Source organism: Panulirus ornatus, chromosome 8 (genome assembly GCF_036320965.1).
Source record: "Panulirus ornatus isolate Po-2019 chromosome 8, ASM3632096v1, whole genome shotgun sequence".
Classification (NCBI taxonomy): Eukaryota; Metazoa; Arthropoda; class Malacostraca; order Decapoda; family Palinuridae; genus Panulirus; species Panulirus ornatus.
The window spans coordinates 44,360,824-44,383,794 of NC_092231.1; the positions used below are offsets into that span (position 1 = coordinate 44,360,824).

The 22,971-nt window shown below is 46.4% G+C and overlaps 1 protein-coding gene across 3 annotated transcripts in view; it reads right to left on the reverse strand.

Annotated features, from left to right (window-relative positions):
- LOC139749922 (BMP-binding endothelial regulator protein-like) overlaps nucleotides 1-22,971 on the reverse strand; it is a 225,596-nt gene that overhangs the window by 148,278 nt on the left and 54,347 nt on the right. For all 3 annotated transcript variants that reach the window (XM_071664337.1, XM_071664336.1, XM_071664338.1), the window contains exon 3: nucleotides 1,868-2,693. In XM_071664337.1, coding sequence (XP_071520438.1) covers nucleotides 1,868-2,693 — 826 coding nt within the window. The remainder of the gene's footprint in view (nucleotides 1-1,867; nucleotides 2,694-22,971) is intronic.

The window sequence follows — 22,971 nt, forward strand, 5'->3', positions numbered from 1 at the left end:
ATCCCCTGACCACAGCGGTACGACCCGTGGGAGAGAAGACCTGCTGGGCTTTGGTCCAAGCGTCGAGGCTTCAGGTCAAAGGTCGTACCGTTATGTGTAAGAAGGTCGTAAGAGCGTGCTCATGGGAATGAGCTACAAAGGAATACTGTGAGATCTCACACACACACACACACACACATATATATATATATATATATATATATATATATATATATATATATATATATATATATATATATATATATATATTTATATACTAGCTTTATCCAACACCGAGATACATGGATCCCTGAGAATCATGAACAAAGAATCATGGACCACACAGACACCAAGGCTACAGACGACCAGTAATTGTCACATTCATCCGTAGGTTCCTCCTCGGTCTGTGGCTGCGTGTTGACATTAGATATGACATCAGTAGCGCGACGGCGCTCGTGTTAATTCTCTACTCGGTAAGTGATTCAAATTTTATAAGCATGAGACGTATGCAAATCACCTGCCCATAAATATCAAGAGCATTTTGGCCGCGATGGCAGGTACAAAACAAAGACAAAGCAAAAACACTAAGTGATTCCTATGAATAATATATATATATATATATATATATATATATATATATATATATATATATATATATATATATATATATATATATGAGAAGTGCAGAAGTGGATACACCAAACTGGAGATGAAAGGATGGAGTGAAAAAGATTTTCAGCGGTCGGGACCTGAACATGCAGGAGGGTGAAAGGCGTGAACGGAATAGAGTGAACTGGAACGATATCATATACTGGGGTCGACGTGCTGTCAATGGACTGAACCAGGGCATGTGAAGCGTCTTAGGTAAACCATGGAAAGGTCTGTGGGCCCTGGGTGTGGATAGGGAGCTGTGGTTTCGACGTATCAAACAACATGACGGATAGAGAATGGATGCGAGTGGACTTGGCCTTTCGTCTGTTTCTTGGCGCTACCACACTGACGCTCAAAGCGACGATCAAGCGTGAAAAAGAAAACGAAAAACTCGGATTCAGCAGCTGTCGCATGTCTCACGTCTTGTGTTTACTCCTCAAAATGGGGCAATGACCCGAGCCCCGGAGCCTAGCGGCCAAGCTCAGCCCTCACCACCCCAAGGGAACTGGGCGGGCGGGCGGAGATGGCCACGGGTTATCCACCACGGTGTCAATTATGTCAGTCTCCTTCTCATGCTAACTCACTAACCCTCCTGCCATGGGGTATGGGCAAAATTAGTGAGCAGTCTCACGTTTTACATTCTTTTGCAGTTACGAGACATTTGTAAAAAAAAAGGCTTTGAATTCTGTACACATGTCTGTGGTACCATGTATGTGAACACATGTTATGGTCATCACTAGAAGCTGTTGTAAGCGGAGAATGTAATAACCAACTCCCCTGCAGCTTTATGAACTGCCATAACTATCCCATGTGACAAGGCAAGACGGAAATAAAGTGTTATACAGGTGTAAAGCTGACATTATGGTTCTTATTTATAGAGGACAGAAAGTACACATTCCTAGATATTACAAGAATAGTTATCATGACAATGTTAAGAGTATAGTATAGTAATGAAATGATAGGTTGGATGACAAGTTACATTGCAAACACACAAATGATAACAATCGGCCTCATTAGCACAATGGTATGACCCCTTGGTTATGACAGCGTGACCTCTGACCTGACACTTTACTTTCGGATCAGAGGTCACATTATCATTCCCATGGATCGTGCGGTCGTGCACAGGACATGTGGATGGAGAGAGGAGTGTGTGGAGCGTGAGGAGGAGGAGGGGACATCCCCCTCCGCCCTTTGACTGTGTACCGTTAACCACAAAAACACAGGAGACAACACTTACCGACCACCTGGGCCAGAGTGGGCGTGGTGTGAGCCAAGAGGTGCAGCAGGAACAGTAGCAGAGCCATCCATCTCCGCCCACCCGAGCTGTGGGCGTACGAGCTGGCGGCACGGGGTTTATCTAAGAACGTCTGCGGCGGAGTGGGTGCTGCTGGCGTACAGCCGCTGGTCTTGGCGTCGCATGGAACATTAGCGGGGTTGCGGGAGGGCCAAGTGGGGCTCTGGCCAGGCAGCGTCCCAGAGGGACGGGTGGAAAATGCGACAGACGATGACGCAGGTATAGTGGCGGTGTTTGTGTCTGGCGAGGGCACCAGGCTGCCACCATCGTCCCCCTCACGTCCCGTGGGGGGCGTCCAGCTCCCTCTGGGACGGTCTGGGAGAGCCAGAGTCTGCGTGGACGCAGCCCCAGGACACGCCGTGTCTACTGGGACGTGAACTGATATGTTGAGTCTAGTCGGCTCGACAGCAGGGTCGAAGGGACTCGTCGCGGCTATCTTGGGACTAGTCGAGGCTACCATGGCGCTGGTCGGGGCTACCATGGCGCTGGTCGGGGCTACCATGGCGCTGGTCGGGGCTACCATGGCGCTGGGTGGAGCTACCATAGCACTAGTCGGGGCACTGGTGCGAGCCGTGCCTTCCACGGTATTAGTCCAAGCTCTCACACTCTTCGTACCACACACGTCACCGGCTATGCTCGCGGCGCTGAGCTTGTCCGGGTGTGTGGTGTTGGCGGGAGAGGGTGGGGTCGGCTGGGGCGGCTGCCGGTGGTGCACGTGCCTGCTCCAGGGACCCATGGTTCCTGTTGCTGTTGCTGGGTCGTGCCGAGTCTGAAACAGGAGACAGAGAAAGAAGTCAGTCATATGCGAACACCATAGACAAGGAGGTACCCAGAAGCAAAGTCAGTGGGAACAGCGATGGGAAACAGGTGAGATAAGAGAATAGAAGAGAATAAGAGACATAAGGAAAGTAGAAGAGAGCGGGAAACTGACAGAAATCAAGAAGAGAAGAGAGAAAATCAAGGCAAGAAAGCAGAAGATTCCTTCATGCCTCACCAACCAACATGCCGCCAGAAATTTACGAACAAGGGAGATCATAAGTAAATACATAAACATGCAGATAAATAAATCAATACTTATATATGCTACATCATTCACACAAACATTATTATTGCTATATGTTTGGCTGGACACAGATACTTGAAGACTATTTGCATTAGACATTCTTTTTTTTCTAAATCTGAGCTTTCGAGCCTTTGGTTAGAATAAAATATATTCATGTGGCACAAGGCCAGAGTCATATAAATACTCGATGCCTGCCAACCCGAAACATAAGCTGTTTGATAGTAATAATATTTGTCCATCTGCCTGACAGCTTAAGGAATAGATAGCTTTTCTAAGCCATCAAGGCAAACTTGGAAAAAAAGGCAGAGGGAATATTTACCCAAGGTGTGAACACATGTCAACGAAAGAAATCTACAGACATTCTTGGTACATCAAAGAAGTCAGACGCACGTACATTACTGTTACCCTGGTCAGGTTTAAACCCACATGAGATAGACTTGGGTATCTATTAAATCCTCTTGGGCGCGACGGTACCATCCTCAAACACGACGGGACGACCCTTTAAACACGACGGGACGACCTTAAAGCACGACGGTACGACCCTTTAAACACGACGGTACGACCCTTTAAGCACGACTGTACGACCCTTTAAGCACGACGGTACGATCCTTTAAGCACGACGGTACGAGCCCAAGGTACTGATGACCCATGAGGGTCAGGTCAACGGCCAGGCCGTCATACACCAGGGCCGATCTCCAATTCCAAGAGTGTGGTAGCCACGCTGAACTGGAGGTCGTCGGTTTGAGTCGTGGTCATCAGCCTACCCGAGCTGATGTGCTGACACACGACCCTACTGTACATACCTGGTGATCCAAGAGGGTTGGGAGCCACAAGCGGCCACCAAACACATTCACAGATCACCACATTCTGCTGCTAGGTCCTCGCCTACTCATACATGAGGAGAAGAACAACATTAACCTCATAAACGTCTGGACAAACGTCCAGAGGGGAACCTCACACACGAACGGGACACATACAAATATCAGTGAGGGGAAAACAAGCCAATATTTGGGCAACAGAGTTTCTATAGATGTAGGAAACAAAATGACGATCTTCTGTGGTCGCCTGACGTGTACACACACACACACACACACACACACACACACACACACACACACACACACACACACACAAGACCAGACAGGAGCAGCTGAAGAAACGAACCAAAATGCAGAGTGAGCGTCGTGCCAATATAGCAGGAGGAACACGAGGATCAAAAGAGCCATTCATTAAAAGGAGAGAAAAAAATATCAGAAATACTTCTATGAATATGTAAAGTACAAGTCAAGGACCTCCACTGCCATCAGCCTATTACACACACACACACACACACACACACACACACACACACACACACACACGTGCTTCCGTGGTATAGTATAGTGACCGTGAGTCGCCACAGGGGTTTTCATGTCTTTTCATGCACCGGTCCCCTGTGCGCGCATAAAAAATTAGTTTCTTATGGTGAGAGAGAGAGAGAGAGAGAGAGAGAGAGAGAGAGAGAGAGAGAGAGAGAGAGAGAGAGAGAGAGAGAGAGAGAGAGAGAGATGGAAGACAATATGATAACACCATCATGAAGTGACGGTGTGATATGCATACTACAAGGCAAGAGTGGCCACACCCGCTGCCCATGGCTGTACACCCAATATATATATATATATAGTATATATATGGGAATATATAGTACAACCTACAACCACACGAACGCCTCCCACGACATCTACTGCCTTACAGACAATCACTTCTACACCAGTGCTCACTCTCCCCCACTAACACTCACAACCACATTAACAACCACATCCCCATAAACCTCTGGTAACACCACACCCTCAACCCACCCATAGCTAAACCACACCTACACCAAGAGCCACGCCCATCACAACACACACACACACACACACACACACACACACACACACACATCCCCAACCCTGCAACAAGGTAGGCTCTGCCGCCAGTCCCCCACATTCCTCAGTAATTATATGCACCCATGAAGGCGGCCTTCTCCCAGCCCCATCACCCATCCTCGTTAACGACACCCGCCCCTGAACCCATCATTTGCTGGACTCCCCCCCCCCTCCTCCCCCCATTAAACCCCAGTGGCTCTCTTCCCACATGCACGTCGGCCCCATTTTCTCTCCTGCTGGCTAACTACATCGTGTATGGTGCTGTAGCCATTTCTCCCGATCTGTTCCTCTGTTCTCCTTTAACCCCATGAGCAGGACGGCACGACCCTTTGGTGTGATGACCTGAGATTAAACCTGACCTTTAAGGGGTCAAATCAAAGGCCAGGCCGACCAGGTCGTCCCACAGAGCTCAAAGTTTTGAAGTTTAGCTTCTGAATTAAAACAAAAAAAAAAAGAACATCCTTAACATCTTCTATAACTGGGAAAAATAAAACACTTATCCACATTAATTAAACCAAGAACTTGGTCATGATCATTAACCTTACTCCAGTAATCTCCCACCTCGTCCTGTCTCATCTGACCTCCGCCCTCTGAACTGTTCAGTCCAACAAGCTTGTGGACATGACACTAAACAGGAAGACGTACATACCACCACCAGACCCTTCAGCTATCGTCTTGATATTCCTCATCGACTCGAGACACTTGGCCTTCCTGTGACTCGACGCAGGAAACATCTAACTAACGTTCATCTCCCCCTAAGGTCACCTATACCTCCCCCACCTGGTCTTAGAAGGTGAGCAAGATCTTCCTCGGGGTCACCTCCAGCACCAGTCCTCAAGAGGGAGTTCAACACACCCTCTTCTGGCCCTCATGCGACAGCTCAAGACATAAAAGAGATATAGCGGCATCCTCCTCCATTCTCATCACCGCCAACTCCTGCCACATGTGATCCCTCGTCCCCCAGTTGAAGGTTCGCACCACAGACGGCTTCAGGAACAACCCAACCCCAGCAGAGAGCCACCCCAGTATACGAATGAAGAAGACGGTCTGTTTACCCGCCTCTTTTTTCATAGCCCAAGTCCTTGTACTGTGTGTATTTTCTCTGTATATTATCCAGCCTTTCGACGATGTTACTTCAATAAACACCTAATAATTACCAGTGATATCATCAACATTATTACACACACACACACACACACACACACACACACACACACACACTCCTTCCCTTAGGTCACCAGGCCAGCCTCCACCAGCGTTAACAAGCAAACTAGGCCATTAAGGACTATGCCAGACAATCACAGCCGGGTTGTCAAGAGCGGAAGTGCTCTTATCTCCACGTTGGTCTTACCGACGCCCAACTGGCGGAGGACACGGAGAATCTCACAGACCCTCCTGACCTGGTCTCACAGACCCTCCTGACCTGGTCTCACAGACCGTCTTGACCTGATCTCACTGACCGTCCTCACCTGGTCTCACAGACCCTCCTGACCTGGTCTCACAGACCCTCCTGACCTGGTTTCACAGACCGTCTTGACCTGATCTTACTGACCGTCCCGACCTGGTCTCACAGACCCTCCTGACCTGGTCTCACAGACCCTCCTGACCTGGTCTCACAGACCCTCCTGACCTGGTTTCACAGACCGTCTTGACCTGATCTCACTGACCGTCCTGACCTGGTCTCACAGACCTTCCTGACCTGGTCTCACAGACCTTCCTGACCTGGTCTCACAGACCCTCTTGACCCGGATAACTGAATGTGATTCAAGGAGGAGACATTACAGAAACTTTCATCAGTTTCTTTCATTCTCATTTCTGTGCTGCACGAGACTGCCTGGCTGAACTGGCCTCCGTTACAGCCACGCCATCTGTTACAGCAACTGTAACATAGTTTGGTAACTTTCGGCTCGTTCAGTGACATCAGTTAGACAACCATAATGAAAATACATTTGTGTGGTACTTTTTTCTGATGTGTATTCTTGTTTTTTTTTGGTGAAATCATCGAGTGAAGTGAGATGTGTCTGAAGACTGAGTTATCATCTCTGAGTTTCAATTGTGGTTGGTGTGGTGTAGATCTGGGCAGTGTGGTAACCTGTGGTTAATGTGGTGTAGAGACAAGTGTTGCCTCACTACCTGTGGTTAATGTGGTGGAGAGACGGTGTTGCCTCACCAGCCGAGGTCAGTGTGGTGTAGAGACAGTGTAGCCTCGCTATCATGTGGTGTAGACACGAACGACCTTAAACTTGGAAAATAAAAAACCACAGTGACCACTGAACGTCTAGGACAGCTACAAGAAGACTAAACAAATTGAAACACTTCGCTCACACGTTGAACATGTCAACACCAATGCGCGCAAGAGAAAAACTTTTACACGTCGGATTTAAAACCGAAAAGGCAAATTACTGTATGAACGCTTTGGAACTTTGAACACTCACACACAAACCATTCAGACACGATCAACCTTTACACGTTATATTCCACGATTTTTCTGTATAGGCCTGCTGCTACCAGGACTTCCCATATACTCCAAGACATCTCATCTAATATTTCCTAAACGTAAGAAGAAGAAGAAGAAGAAGAAGAAGAAGAAGAAGAAGAGGAAGAACAAGAAGAAGAAATGGGAGTGTGTGTGTGTGTGTGTGTGTGTGTGTGTGTGTGTGTGTGTGTGTGTGTGAAGAAATCAATAAAAAACGGTTTATGGAATCCAGGCAGCCTCTGGGCTGAAAAAAAATGATACAGATGAGAAATAAGATGATTGAGGGGTCATGATGGCAAGTAGTTAATCACTCACAAAAGAGCTCAGACCAAGGTCGGGCTGGATACTTGTATCTAAACAGTAAAAAGGAAGGTTTTATATGACAAACAGTTAAATATTAAGTAATACAATGTTACATATTGACTGAACTGCGGTAGTACAGTGTTGATATACATTATACATTTCATGGCGATCATTAAGCAACGTATATATGACATATTTGTTGAGCTGTCGTAATAATACTGTGTTGACATATATTATTTATATCATGATAAACAGTATGTGATGAATATCATCACATTGGTCGCTTTTACAGTAATATAGTAGTTGACAGACACGTAATTATGGGAGAACTATGCTATATGCTTGTTAAGCTGTGCACTTGTTTTTATGGGTTGTGTATGACACTGACTGTAGCAGGTTTAGCACAATTCTTGTAATCTGTACAATACTAGTTCCTTGGTACAAGGTGATTGTGGTGACGGACTTACCAAACCTACCCAAACTACCTAACCTAACTTTACCAAACCTAACTTAACCTAACCTATCCTAACCTAACCTAACCTAACTTAACCTAACCTAACTTAACCTATCCTAACCTTACCTATCCTTCCCAAACCTAATTTAACCTAACCTATCCTAACCTAACCTAACTTAATCTAACCTAACTTATCCTAACCTAACCTAACCTAACCTAACTTAACCTAACCTAACCTAACCTGTTAGCAAGTGTGTGGTGAAGTATCGAACCCACACACTGATCATGCAGGCTCACATGTCCTCTGTTGACATCTGTGCTTGCCTAAATAAGTTTTTTCTTTTTGCAGTGAAGTCAGAGAAGTGGGCGTGTTCCACCCGTTTTCTTTACCTATTCACCCGTTTTTTCTCTTTTCATTCTTTTCATCTGAGACTATCTACACTTGGGCTGTTTACACCTCCTGTCTCCAATATGTGGGTTTTTTACACCTGTCTTATCCACACTTAGGTTGTTTACGTCTGTGGTCATTTCACAAATATTGTTTACATCTGTGATACTCTGCACCTGCATTGCTCATACCTGTGATTATCTAGAGTTGCTTTGTTTATACCTGTAATCATCTACATTTAATTCTTTTACACCTGTGATCATCGACATCTGCCTGTTTACACCTGTGACTATCTACACCTGTATTGTTTACATCTGTGATCATCCACACCTGCATTGTGTACACCTGTGATCATCTAATCCTAAACTGTTTACACTTTTGATGGTCTATACACCTAAGTTGTTTACACACGTGATTTTTACATCTCTGCTTGTTGAAACGTGTCGCAGTTTACATAATAAGACTTGTTTACATAAACTCTTTTCCTAGCAAGGCATTTTCTGGAATCAACGTATGTTAGAATGTCTTACTATTATTATCAATGTTTTTTCTAAAGTAGTTTCAAACGTCTTTTCTTCTATCTTCAGTGCATTTCCCCGCACTGGTTAAGGAACTGAGTAAGGCAAGACCCCACTGTGAAAGACTGTCCCCCTGGATTGTGTAAAGCCCATCCACTCAGGCTGTGAGCCGTCTGCCCCGCCCGGGACTCGAACGCGACCCAAGGCAATACGTAATTCGCCACGCTGACCACTGCGCCACAGAGGCCACACGCGTGCTCAACTCTTTGCCACTGTAATCTTTACAGTCACTTTAACTGAAGTGAAATATATAAGCGTTTTTGATTTGCATGATATTAAAAGTCTGGCGTCCTCCTGGAACACACAGATTTACCGGTGTTCGGCCACAACATCCACAGAGATCTATCTTGTCCGCAACACAGACATATAGATCTCTCTCTCTCTCTGTTACCCTCACTCACCATGTCCACTTTGTCATCATTCTTATCTTCGTCATGCAGTCCAGTGGGTAGAACACAGTACCTGTGTAGTATCTTGCGTGCTAGAGGGACTAAATTATGATTTTCGAGGACATATCTTGTTTTATTTTTTGTCTTGGGGGAAATTTCTGAGGGATGGAGGGTAAAATGATGCGACCCCAAAGTGTGTGTACGTGGTTTGACCGTAGGGAGAAGTAAGGGTGGTGGATGATGTCTGGGACACTGGGAAGGGGGCTTGAGGTGGGGGAGAGAGAGAGAGAGAGAGAGAGAGAGAGAGAGAGAGAGAGAGAGAGAGAGAGAGAGAGAGAGAGAGAGAGAGAGGAGTACATGTGTAATACACCATTGGTAATGATGAGTGATTTATTGAATTACATGCAGACAAAGGCTATACACACACACACACACACACACACACACACACACACACACACACACACACACACATATATATATATATATATATATATATATATATATATATATATATATATATATATATATATTCCTATGAGTCCACGGGGAAAATGAAACACGATAAGTTCCCAAGTGCACTTTCGTGTAATAATCACATCATCAGGGGAGACACAAGAGAGAAATATAACAGTCAGTTGATATACAACGAAGAGACGTAGCTAGGACGCCATTTAGTAATGCTTCTGCAATCGTTCTTCTCCACACATTTTCGTCATGTCTGTGTGTGTGTCACATCCAAGCATACCAAACATTACAGTCTGGTTGGCTCCAAGTGATCCTCCTGGTTCCATCTTCATTTGTCTTCGCCACTAACTGGTCCTGAACCGTCATACCCTCATCTTACCTCTCCTCTCATTCTTTCAGCTTCTGTCATGTTCCATCTTATCTTCACTCACAGATTCTTCTTCTTCTTCTTCGCTGATTTTCTCCTCTTCCATTGCCTTCCATCGATGACCGTTTCAATAATTCGATATAAACATCATCTATCCTTCAGTCAACATCATCGCTAATGTTTATTGTGGACACTGGACGACGGTGGCTTCCATCTCCTCCTCCTCCTCCATCTCCTCCTCCTCCCATTCCTCCGGGTCCTCCCCTCCCCCGACGCCCCACTCTCTGGGGCCGTTATCCAAGCCATTCTCCGGGTCCGTCACGGCCAATTCACTTAATCGTCGAATCAGAATGATCAAATCCGGCCCGTGGGTCCGCTGAGGGAGAGAGAGAGAGAGAGAGAGAGAGAGAGAGAGAGAGAGAGAGAGAGAGAGAGAGAGAGAGAGAGAGAGAGAGACTACTATCACCTCAAAACACTTCGCTTTAATGTTACGTATGCTGACGTCATTCCTTACTGTATGTTCCTCTTCATCGGTCTTCTGGTCCAGCACATTGTTCCTGTATGCCATCCGCAGCTCATAAAAAAACCATGATGCTTACCTGAGGTATTCCCGGGAGCTGGGGGTCTTCTAACTCCACCTCCCCCCCCAACACCATCACCACCACCACAGCCCGGGCTGGGCCTAGACTGCTGGGTTTGGGTAGTTGGTCGACCAAGTTGTTGGTCACCGCTGCCTGCAGACCCTCACATCCGTCCCCACAGCCTGGCTGGTCCGGTACACTCTGTTGGTACTTGTCCAAGATACTCTCGAACCTCTCCACCGGGCATCCCCCTGTGGTTTCTGATGGTTCCAGGCAAGGTGCTGGAAAGCCTCGGGCCCCGGATGGTTTAAGGTGTTCTCTCATCTTTATGCCTTTCGCACCTTTAGATCTCAGAAGGCATTGTTCTTACAGGATACCGATATCTCTCGTGGTATTGGGAAGTTATCTCCGGGTTTAAGTTGGGGTCTACGCCATCTGTGATCTCCCAGCCACATATGTACCTCTCTCCTTTGCGCTCTAAGGAGTTTAGCCTCAATGTTCCAGTCGTTCCCAGATATTTACTTCTATTCTCTGAGGTTATTTTTCACGCTGTGGAAACATCGGATTTCTGCAACGCCAGAGAAGTTCCAGATTCAAACCCTCGGCTGCTCTAAATGTCTATGATCTCCAGGGATTTCTACAGATCGACTATACATATACGTGACGCCCAGCGTGATTCGACCATTGCGCAAGGCCATCAGACGCCGAGGCATGTTAACCAAAGGTGTGTTCCTCCTCCATGACAAATGCTTCATAAAACCCGTATTGCTCAAGCTGCTATTCTCGCCTGTGGTTTCGAAGACCAACCGCCCCTCCTTATAGCCCACATCAGGAGCCAAGTGACTGTGGTCTATTTCGAAGCTTCAAGACCCACCTGCTGTTTTGAGGACGATGATGAGAGACGTCCACAGGCTACTGAAGGCTTGTCTGACCAAGAATAAGACTTCTATAAGTCTGGCATCACGAGACTGAGGCACAAATGGAGGACGTATACTGAGATCAGCAAACATCATGTTGGGATATTAAGTACATACTGATCGTCTGCCACTTCATTCTAAACATTTTGCGAATTTCTTTATTAGGTTGGTGGGTTGTTTGGTCGTCAGGCCCATCAACTGCTAAGGGTCAGTAAGGCCGTCAACGTCAAGCTACATCCACCAATCGAAAGATCGTTCACACCTTCTTCAGGTGTTAAGGATAATTCTACGACCACTTACATCCTCACAGTACATGTGGTCAATGCTTTTCATGCACATCAAAATCATGCAAAATCATCCTGTACGTCAAAAGGGCAAACATGTGCGACAAGCACTGTGGACCTACGAGCAAAGAATAGGTTAGAGAAAATGGGATAATAAGAACAGCATCAGTGGCAAGAAAGGGCTATTCTCGTGAGCCTGCCCCTCGGCTGCAGGTAATAAAGGTGAAACTCGTATAACAAACATGACGGAATTCAATCATACTGTCAGACGTTGTTGGCTGACTTCGGGTCATTATGACGTAGTGGACGATAACAACGTAAAGTGTTAACTTTACCCAAAGTTAGATGACCTTGTTAAGTGACCTTCCCTGCGCTGTCCCAGATGACCTTGTTAAGTGACCTTCCCTGCGCCGTCCCAGATGACCTTGTAGAATGGCCCTGACTGTGCCTAAGACGACGCTGTAAGCGACCTTGCCTATGCCTCACATGACCTTGTACAAGACCCTGACTGTGCCTCACATGACCTCGTTCAGTGACCCTCCCTGCTGTGCTACAGACTACTTTGTAAATGCCCCTCCCTGCTGTGCTACAGATGACCTTGTCAATGACACTACCTGCTGTGACACAGACGACCTCTTAAATCACCCTACCTGCTGTGTCTCACCAGTTCCTGCACGTCCAGCGCGCAACAGTTTAGTTGAACAGACTGCTCGAGGTGGTTTACGTGCACTGTACCTTCCTTATGGGTCAATGGACCTTTTATTTTCTTAGAATATATGTAAGAAAGGTTTTGCCCAAGGACTGACGTGGTACTTGACGTGTGAAGGGGTCAGCATGGAGCATATGGCCAGGTAACAGTGTTAGAAATAATAATAGTAATAATAATAATAATGATAATAATGATAATAATAATAATAATAATAATAATAATAATAATAATAATAATAATAATAATAGAATAATAATAACAATAATAATAATAATAATAATAATAATAATAATAATAATAATGATAATAATAATAATAATAATAATAAATGTAATAATAAAATAATAATGGCAATAATGATAATAATAATAATAATGACAATAATGATAATGATAATAATAATGACAATAATAATAATAATAATAATAATAATAATAATAATAATAATGATAATAATGATAATGGGAGTGTAACCTCCAGGTCAGGTCAGGCATTGAATCATGACCGAGGTCTTTTCTCCCGTCTGGCCTGGCATTCAGAGCTCTCCCGGGGGGGAGTCCCTCCCCTCTCTGACCTCTGCCTACGTCATCATGACACGGACCCTTGAGGGTTGGAGGAAAGGGGGGGGGGGGGGTCACAAGGACGTCGAGGGCCGCGTCTATATTATCTATCACCTTCACCCTATTATCTATCACCCTGGGCAAACTCCTCTCTTTCGCAACGTCAGATCCCGCGTCCAAGTGGCTAAGGCTCCGACAGCCATGTCACCTCAAATGTCCTGTCGCTGTCTGGCTCGGACACACCTTTCTGCCAACGCCTCTTCTTACCTCCATCTGACAACAATAGGTGGCAGCACGGAGCGACATCAAGCCACTCCTGCTACCAGTAGAAACCGCGCCAGCAGTTCCCTGGGCGGCAAGAGGCATTATCATAAGAGGCGACAGTTCTTGAGGTGCGCGCATGTTGCTTGAGCAATACAGACATCAACACTTACGACACCCCGAGTCTTACAAGGGATCCAGACGTGCGACAAACTGCCTGAAATGCAGGATCATCACTCTGGGTCACTCAGACCACGCTCGTGAGGACCATCAAGGGGCCGTAACATACTTCAGCCGTGGTCCGAATTTATGAATACCACGATATAAACAACTGCGCAAACCCGGGCTTGTGACACGACGGTACGGACGCTCCTGGCTGGACGTGCGTGATGCGCTGCCTTCAAAACCTTAAACACACCAGACAGACGCGAGGCAAGTGGTCTGAAGAAAATGGTCTCCTGTCTTACTATACAGACTTCCAGCGTGTGACCTGTCGTCTGGGAAGATGGTCTGCTCTCCTAAGGTGAGGTCATCCCACATCAGACCCAAAATACCTCTCTCTCTCTCTCTCTCTCTCTCTCTCTCTCTCTCTCTCTCTCTCTGGCTACGACCATCCCTGGTTTCCGTCACCTCTCTCATTCCGCCGCGTCACTCGATCACACTTCGTTCCCCCCCACTGATGCAAGCAGTGGGAGTGAGGGTTGATGAGGCGTTGCTCCACTGAAGCAAGCAGTGGGAGTGAGGGTTGATGAGCCGTTGCTCCACTGAAGCAAGCAGTGGGAGTGGGGGGCTGACGAGGCGTTGCTCCACTGAAGCAAGCAGTGGGAGTGGGGGTTGACGAGGCGTTGCTCCACTGAAGCAAGCAGTGGGAGTGGGAGTTGACGAGGCGTTGCTCCACTGAAGCAAGCAGTGGGAGTGGGAGTTGACGAGGCGTTGCTCCACTGAAGCAAGCAGTGGGAGTGGGGGGTTGACGAGGCGTTGCTCCACTGAAGCAAGCAGTGGGAGTTGACGAGGCGTTGCTCTACTGAAGCAAGCAGTGGGAGTCGGGGTTGACGAGGCGTTGCTCCACTGAACATCATCGACGAGTCACTCTCAGTGGCAGACGGCAGTGGTGGCTGGTTGATGGCCTGTTTGTCTAGGCTTCCCGCCTCCTGCACAGACGTGACCAACATACCGAGCCCCCGCGGCGCGGTCGAGGGATGACCCGTGGCTGTACTGTCTTGTTATCACTATGATGCGCAGGCGCAGATAACAGATGGCGAGCGGAAGGCGGGGGACAACGGTTAACATCGGAGGTTCTGGAGGATTTCGTAGTTAACCAGCAACTATGGAAGGTTCCTTATACCATTAAAGTATAGACCCTTCGTCATGAGCTACCACTTCTTTTCCCCTGATCCCATATTGTGACCCGTCATATCCCGGGTCGTGTAGGGTCAAAGGGCAGCAACGAGATCTAAGTGTACAGTGTCGGTATTCCTCACTCACTCCCCTCCCCCACTACCACCACCACCACCCCTTCATCCCAGGGCTGGAGAAGCTTATCTGAAATTCTCGAACTGACGTGCCATGATTTGGCCCAGGATCTCTCGTTCCTCCGAGTCCTGTGTTGGAGACTCCCTCCTCCTACATGATGGTGGAGACTCCCTCCTCCTATATGATGGTGGAGATGCCCTCCTCCTATATGATGGTGGAGACTCCCTCCTCCTATATGATGGTGGAGACTCCCTCCTCCTATATGATGGTGGAGATGCCCTCCTCCTATATGATGGTGGAGACTCCCTCCTCCTATATGATGGTTCAGACTCCCTCCCCCTATATGATGGTTCAGACTCCCTCCTCCTATATGATGGTTCAGATGCCCTCCTCCTATATGATATACTCGGTCATATATCTCTTCTCTTTACTCTCAGAAGCCTTTATATCATGACAAAAGTTAATGGCTTGTAATCTGTTTTTCATTTCAGTGAGTCCTGACCCTCTTTTTCTTACGGTAAAAAGGCAACAAAGCAAAAAAAAAAAAAAAAAAAAAAAAAATTGTAACCTTTGTGGGTACGAGTGTACGACCCTAGGGTACAGTGGCGTGACCTTTGACCTGGCTCCTCAGGGTCAGGTCATATGCCAGGCCAACACACCCAAGGATCGTACCGTCGTGATAAAGGGATCGTACCGTCGTGTTATGGGATCGTACCGTCGTTCTATGGGATCGCACCGCTCGTGCTAAAGGGATCGTACCGTCGTGCTATGGGATCGTACCGTCGTGTCAAGGGATCGTACCGTTGTGCTAAGGGATCGTACCGTCGTGCTATGGGATCGTGCCGTCGTGCTAAAGGGATCGTACCGTCGTTGCCAAGGAATTGTAGCGTCGTGCTCAACGGTCGTACAGTCGTGCTATAATAAAGCCCCTAAAGAAAACGCATCACCTTAGGCCTCACACTAGCTGGTCCACAGTGGTCCAGGCCTCACACTAGCTGGTCCACAGTGTTCCAGGCCTCACACTAGCTGGTCCACAGTGTTCCAGGCCTCACACTAGCTGGTCCACAGTGTTCCAGGCCTCACACTAGCTGGTCCACAGTGGTCCAGGCCTCACACTAGCTGGTCCACAGTGGTCCAGGCCTCACATTAGCTGGTCCACAGTGGTCCAGGACTCACACTAGCTGGTCCACAGTGGTCCAGGCCTCACACTAGCTGGTCCACAGTGTTCCAGGCCTCACACTAGCTGGTCCACAGTGGTCTAGGCCTCACACTAGCCGGTCCACAGTAGTCCAGGCCTCACACTAGCCGGTCCACAGTGGTCCAGGACTCACACTAGCTGGTCCACAGTGGTCCAGGCCTCACACTAGCCGGTCCACAGTGGTCCAGGACTCACACTAGCTGGTCCACAGTGGTCTAGGCCTCACACTAGCCGGTCCACAGTAGTCCAGGCCTCACACTAGCTGGTCCACAGTGGTCTAGGCCTCACACTAGCTGGTCCACAGTGGTCCAGGCCTCACACTAGCTGGTCCACAGTGGTCCAGGACTCACACTAGCTGGTCCACAGTGGTCACTAGCTGGTCCACAGTGGACCATTCCTGACACTGGTTGCTCCACAGTCATCATGCCCCACGCTGTATAAACAGACACTTAAGTAAGCCAGCCCTACTTGTAAGTACTAACGCAAAAAATGTCTGACTTCATCTACTACACACACACACACACACACACACACACACACACACAATCTTACAACTTGGGAAAATAAGATACAATTCTGCTTTTTATCAAAGCTTGTCTAAAATCAAAACCTTCTTTTTGCTTGTTTCAAAATTGCCCAATCTATCGAGAATCTATGCTTTATCATCCTCCTTAATAACCACCAAATAATCACATCAGACATTACATCTCAAAGCCAAGATTAGGTCATAATAGTAATTTATTTTCCAAGGAAGGGAAGCGGTGTGTAATGGACTTGGGATTTTCTCGAATGTCATTCAAGTCAGGAGGCGCGAGAGGCGCAGTACGGTAAACAGATCCAAGGACGAGCCTCATGTGGGACGCAGCAGCAAAACACAAAGGTCGAAACGTATTTTACAGTCTTCATCTTCCGTTGTAAATTGTTACCACCAGAGGGATAAAACATTTGTCGTTCCTTTAAGGGGGAAAAAAAAATTGCGATAGTCAGCTTTTCAGTAACCAAATGTGACTGGTCTACCGCTTGTACATTAAGTGACGTCGAAGGCTCACTAAGACGCATGATTGGCTTACGGCATCAGCATCAGTGACGTAAAAAGCCGCGAAGACGAGCGATTGGTGCACAACTTCACAACTCCGTGACGTCATACCCAAGTGGCCAATCAGGGCGGCGGAATTCTTGTTACCGTCCTTTTAGTTTTAACGTCGCCCATACGTCTAGCTAAAATATTACCTTTTAGAGTGCAGAACTAACGAAGAGAATAATGTCCTTGTCCGCGCCCAGAGTGTGAGGGTATGCAAAGACTCTATTATCACCGCCAGTGACTCTTATAATTCCTGAGTGTCTCGGTGTGAATGGCATACCTAGTCATTACTGGCCTCCCGAACAGGGCCACTTGTCCCTCTGGCTTAAGTCTTCATGTGTGTGTGTGTGTGTTTGTGTGTCTGTCTATCTGGGTCCGCTGACGTAAACATTACTAGACTTCTTTTTTTCGTCTCCCCAAATAAGTGTAATGTATATTAAGCCTCGTCATCGTCAATAATTCAACTTTTTTTTTTTAATTTCTTCTTCCATCGAGTCTTAGCTATGTAAACAATGGTACTCAGCGAACACAGGATATAGACGCTGAAGACTGACCGCGTACCTTACCACACCGAGAAATACGCCATTTGCAATCTTACAACCAGAGTAAACATTTTTACAGTTTCTGTAAATCCAGGATAAGATACATTTACACCCCGGTATTCTGGATGTGTTTAATGGTAAATTGATTATTCAAGTAATGCTTTACAGTTATCACATTGAGTAGCAGCAGTAAAAAGATAGGCGTTCATTTTATAGCTTTGATTGTGAGGGGAATTAACAGTTACAGTATGATTTAAATGTTAGAGAGAGAGAGAGAGAGAGAGAGAGAGAGAGAGAGAGAGAGAGAGAGAGAGAGAGAGAGAGAGAGAGAGAGAATTTCGAGCCATATCCTGGAGGGTGACAAGGGCGCCACATACCAAGCAGGGAGCAACAGAACAAGGTCCGGTACTACACTACACCTCCACCCTCCACTGCCATCCACCCTTGCCACCCACTCCACCTCCACCTACCACCCACTCCACCTGAAGCTTCTCGTTCGTTCCCCCAACCACATCTTATTACGTATTCAACATTCAGCTTGTCATCATACAAATGTACATTCAACATCAACCCCTCATGTCACAATTGTACATTCAGCATCCACCACTTATGTTACAACTGTACATTCAACATCCACCCCTCATGTCACATTCAACATTTACCCATGAGCTCTTACACATATATCGACTCTCTCGCCAACGACACATCCACCAACCATCTTTATTCACACATCATCACTCAACCAACATCTCTCATTCACACATTCCACATTACCATCTCTCTCTTTCATTAATCTTGACGCTCGTTTTCGGTCCGTGGACAAGGAGCCTCTCTCATTCATCACATGCAACAACATTTTATCCCCTAGCAACCGAGGCAAACCCGTAAACATTACTCGTGAATGAGACGGTTGGCAGGATCAAGAGAGAGAGAAAGAAAAAAAAATTGGAGATATTAAGCCAAGCGAACGACTATCTTCTCGCACAGCCATGCAAAATATTCTTATCTCTGAAACTCCTTGGTACGACCCCTGGGCACGGTGTTACGACGACGGTTCAACCCCTGAGCACGGCGTTACGACGACGGTTCAACGCCCTGAGCACGGCGTTACGACGACGGTTCAACGCCCTGAGCACGGCGTTAGGAGGACGTTACGACCCCTGAGCTCGGCGTTAGGAGGACGGTACGACTCCTGAGCTCGGCGTTACGACCCTAGAGTACGACGACGGCACGACCTTTGGGGTGGAGACGGCATGATCTCTGACCTGACCGTTAAGGGTGAGCTCTAAGGACAGAGGAACATGCGTAAGGATCGTAAGCGTCAAGCTCCAGGGTCGTAATGTCGAACTTAAGGGTCGTCCAGTCGTGTTGAACGTGAGGAAGAAGAAGACGAAGAAAAGAAAGAAAGAGAAAGAAGAAAGAAGGAGGAGGAGGAGGAAGAGGAGAAGTAGATAGAAGAAAAAGATGAAGATAGAAGAAGAAGAAGAAGAAGAAGAAGAAGAAGAAGAAGAAGACGAAGAAGAATGAGAATACAGAAGAAGAAGGAGGAGGAGGAGAAGAAGAAGAAGAAGAAGAAGAAGAAGAAGAAGAAGAAGAAGAAGAAGAAGAAGAATGAGAATACAGAAGAAGAGAAGGAGGAGGAGGAGGAGGAGGAGGAGGAGGAGGAGGAGGAGGAGAAGAAGAAGAAGAAGAAGAAGAAGAAGAAGGAGAAGGAGAAGAAGAAGAAGAAGAAGAAGAAGACGATGAAGAAGAAGAATATCTGATAAACTCATAAAAGAGGCAACAAGAGATAAGAACCATGAGCAGAAATCCCTTAAACTCCTCTCATGCAAGATCTTTATCCTCTCCTTCCTACCAAACCTCAGATCTACATCCCTCCGTCTGTTCTAGCCAGCTCTCACAGAGGAAGGACCAGTGCTTACCAAGTGCACCAGACGAGCCAGGGTGTGGTGACAGCGTGGGCCTACGGGCAGCGTGTGGCTTCTAAAAGCCTGATTGTACAGAGGATCTACACAAAATATCGTAAGGTTATATATATATATATATATATATATATATATATATATATATATATATTTTGTCAAGTTCACCCATCACTTTTAAGCAGGGGTAAGGGAGGGGGAAAGGGAAGCAATTCTTTCTCCAGCAGAGTTCAGTTCTAACTTTTGGTAAAGTTTACCTATAGCCTTTGATGATGAGTTGGGTTGTAACTTTTCATCTAGAGCTTCATTATAACTTTAGATGATCACACACACACACACACACACACACACACACACACACACACACACACACACACACACACACGTGAAGAAACTGTAAATATTGAGGACATGCAAAAGTTTAATAGTCATTTATGGTAACAGAGAAAGTTCAAGAGATGGGAATCTCTGGGGTGTAGAACCCCCTCACCGCACTACATGAACATGTAATTCCTTATAGGTAATTACACAGACACTGTAGCAGGGAAATGAAAAGAGAAAATATTTGAAATTGTCTTTGATATATATATACATATATATATATATATATATATATATATATATATATATATATATATATATATATATATATATATATATATATATCCCCTGATGATGTGATTATTACACGAAAGTGCACTTGGGAACTTACTGTGTTTCATATATATATATATATATATATATATATATATATATATATATATATATATATATATATATATATATATATATATAACAGGAATCAGAAATATCTTTATCGTAAAGAATGTTATAAAGTGGCCATTAGAAATATATATGACATAAAAAGGCAATGGAGGAGGCAAGAAAAATCCATCAGGCAAATATAGGTGTAAGTAGAGAGGGAGTTAAACCCCGGTCGGTTACAACACTAACACGAGGGGGTCAGGAGTATGAGCCAACCATACAGTACAGTAAGCCTACACTAAGCGAAGTATTTACAAATGTAAATGAATTTTGCAGTAAAGGTCAAGGATATTGGAGTGGAGAGAGAGAGAGAGTGAGAGAGAGAGCATGACGTCAAGGACCTGGGGTGGAGAGAGAGAGAGAGAGAGAGAGAGAGAGAGAGAGAGAGAGAGAGAGAGAGAGAGAGAGAGAGAGAGAGAGAGAGAGTCTCGAAACACAGTCGAAAGCTCGGAGCTTCTGTGTTTATTTTTCCAGCGAGTTTACTTGTACCAGCGCTTCATGTGTGTGTGTGTGTGTGTGTGTGTGTGTGTGTGTGTGTGTGTCTGTGTGTGAGTGTGTGTGTGTGTCATTAGGAACTTTAAAGGCGAAATGAAATTCTACTTTGTCTGTGTGTTACGATGATGGCGTAGGTGGATGAGCACTACTGGCGGGATATGGTGACAGGAGGATGGAGGGGCACCAGTTATGGTTCGAGAGAAATGCCACAGGGTCATGTGTATAACGCATCCTTTACGCTTATATGATCGAGTCATTAGTCCCGTAGGAGGGAGATATCTGGGCATGGGGAGTGGACGTACGTTCCCGGACATACGCTTCCCTACAGAAGGATGGGAAAAGGAGGGATTTTTCAGGGAGGCGTACGAGTGGGAACCCTTTGATGGATCAATAGTCGCCACAGTCGACGGAAACAAAGGACGCACGCTTGACGTGCGTCTTCTGGCAAGATTTAAAATAAACAGTGGCGTTCCGTTGGGCCTCATGCCTGGGGCCGCTGCTGTTTCTGTTTCTTCTTAATGGGTCGCCGAAACTTGGATTATTCCTTAAATTCGTTTCGGAAATCTTTCTCCCTCACAGCTCAGTCTTATACTACTAGGATGTCGTCTTAATCCTCCGCACAGTGAGGCTCCTAGAGGCCGTGGCCCGCAGGGCTACATAAACATCACATCCTGGCTGGTCTGGTACACACACACGCCCTCCTTAAATCCCTCCACTGCGTAACCTATGGCGTTTCTAATGGTTTCAAGCAATGCATCCAACGTCGCTAGATCTAGGGTGTCTAAAGTCCTTTTCCCACTGGGGTTAATGCACATTTTATTTCAGTGGTTATAGTCTGTGGTCGTCTATGCCCATCATGACCGGAATCATGGCTTCCAGGATTTTCCAAGTGTAAAGTATTATGTTCCCCCTCCCGTCTGCACCCTACTAATGAAGCTAAATAAGGAGCATTCAGGATGGTAACTGCCTGCGGAGCGACTCCCGCTTTGGTCAGACACACAAGTGGTTAATGAAATTAAATCCAACCAAAGGCGAGGTGATGAAGATGGGACACGGCGATACCATGACAGGTAATGACCATCATCTTACATAGGGGGGAAGGGGGGGAAGGCAAGATTACAGGAATCTTCTGTGGAAGGAATTAAGAGTTGACTAGTGTCCCCGACCCAGGCGCCAGAAAGGATCTATTATTCTTATCTTCCTTGTCAAAAGCTTCAGTTACAACGAGAGGTCTTCACTGTCAAGGAGACACCTCACATGCTGGTCAATGTGAATGCTGCCTGCAAGGACAAGTCGCGAGTAACTATACACAGCACGTACAACACTCCATTATACACCATAAGTTTGATTACACTACACTTGGTGAGAGAGAGAGAGAGAGAGAGAGAGAGAGAGAGAGAGAGAGAGAGAGAGAGAGAGAGAGAGAGAGAGAGAGAGAGAGAGAGAGAGAGAATCAGATCCGCTTGGAGGTAGGTCTCAAGACGGGCGCCAGAGACTCGTCCCTCAGTTCAGGCAGCTGAGCTACAGGGAGAGAGGGGCGGTAGAGAGGTGAGATGTGAGTAATATTTTCAAGTTTGTGAACCGGTCTAATTACAGACCTCGACACTGAGTGGGGTCGTCCCTGGAAGAGCTAGGAAGTGGCCACCCGCAGAACACAAGCACAGACAAATTAAGAGACAAAATGTGACGGCTGGAGTCCCTTTTATCTTAGAGAATAAATCTTACTATCTGAAAATCCAAAACCTTCCACAGTAACGGACTGGTGGGTGAATATGAAGCAAGCTGACTCAAACAGTACTGGATGCAAAATACGTTCGGAAATGAAGAGGTTGGGCCAGTTCTACAACACTGAAGGGAGGGAGCAAG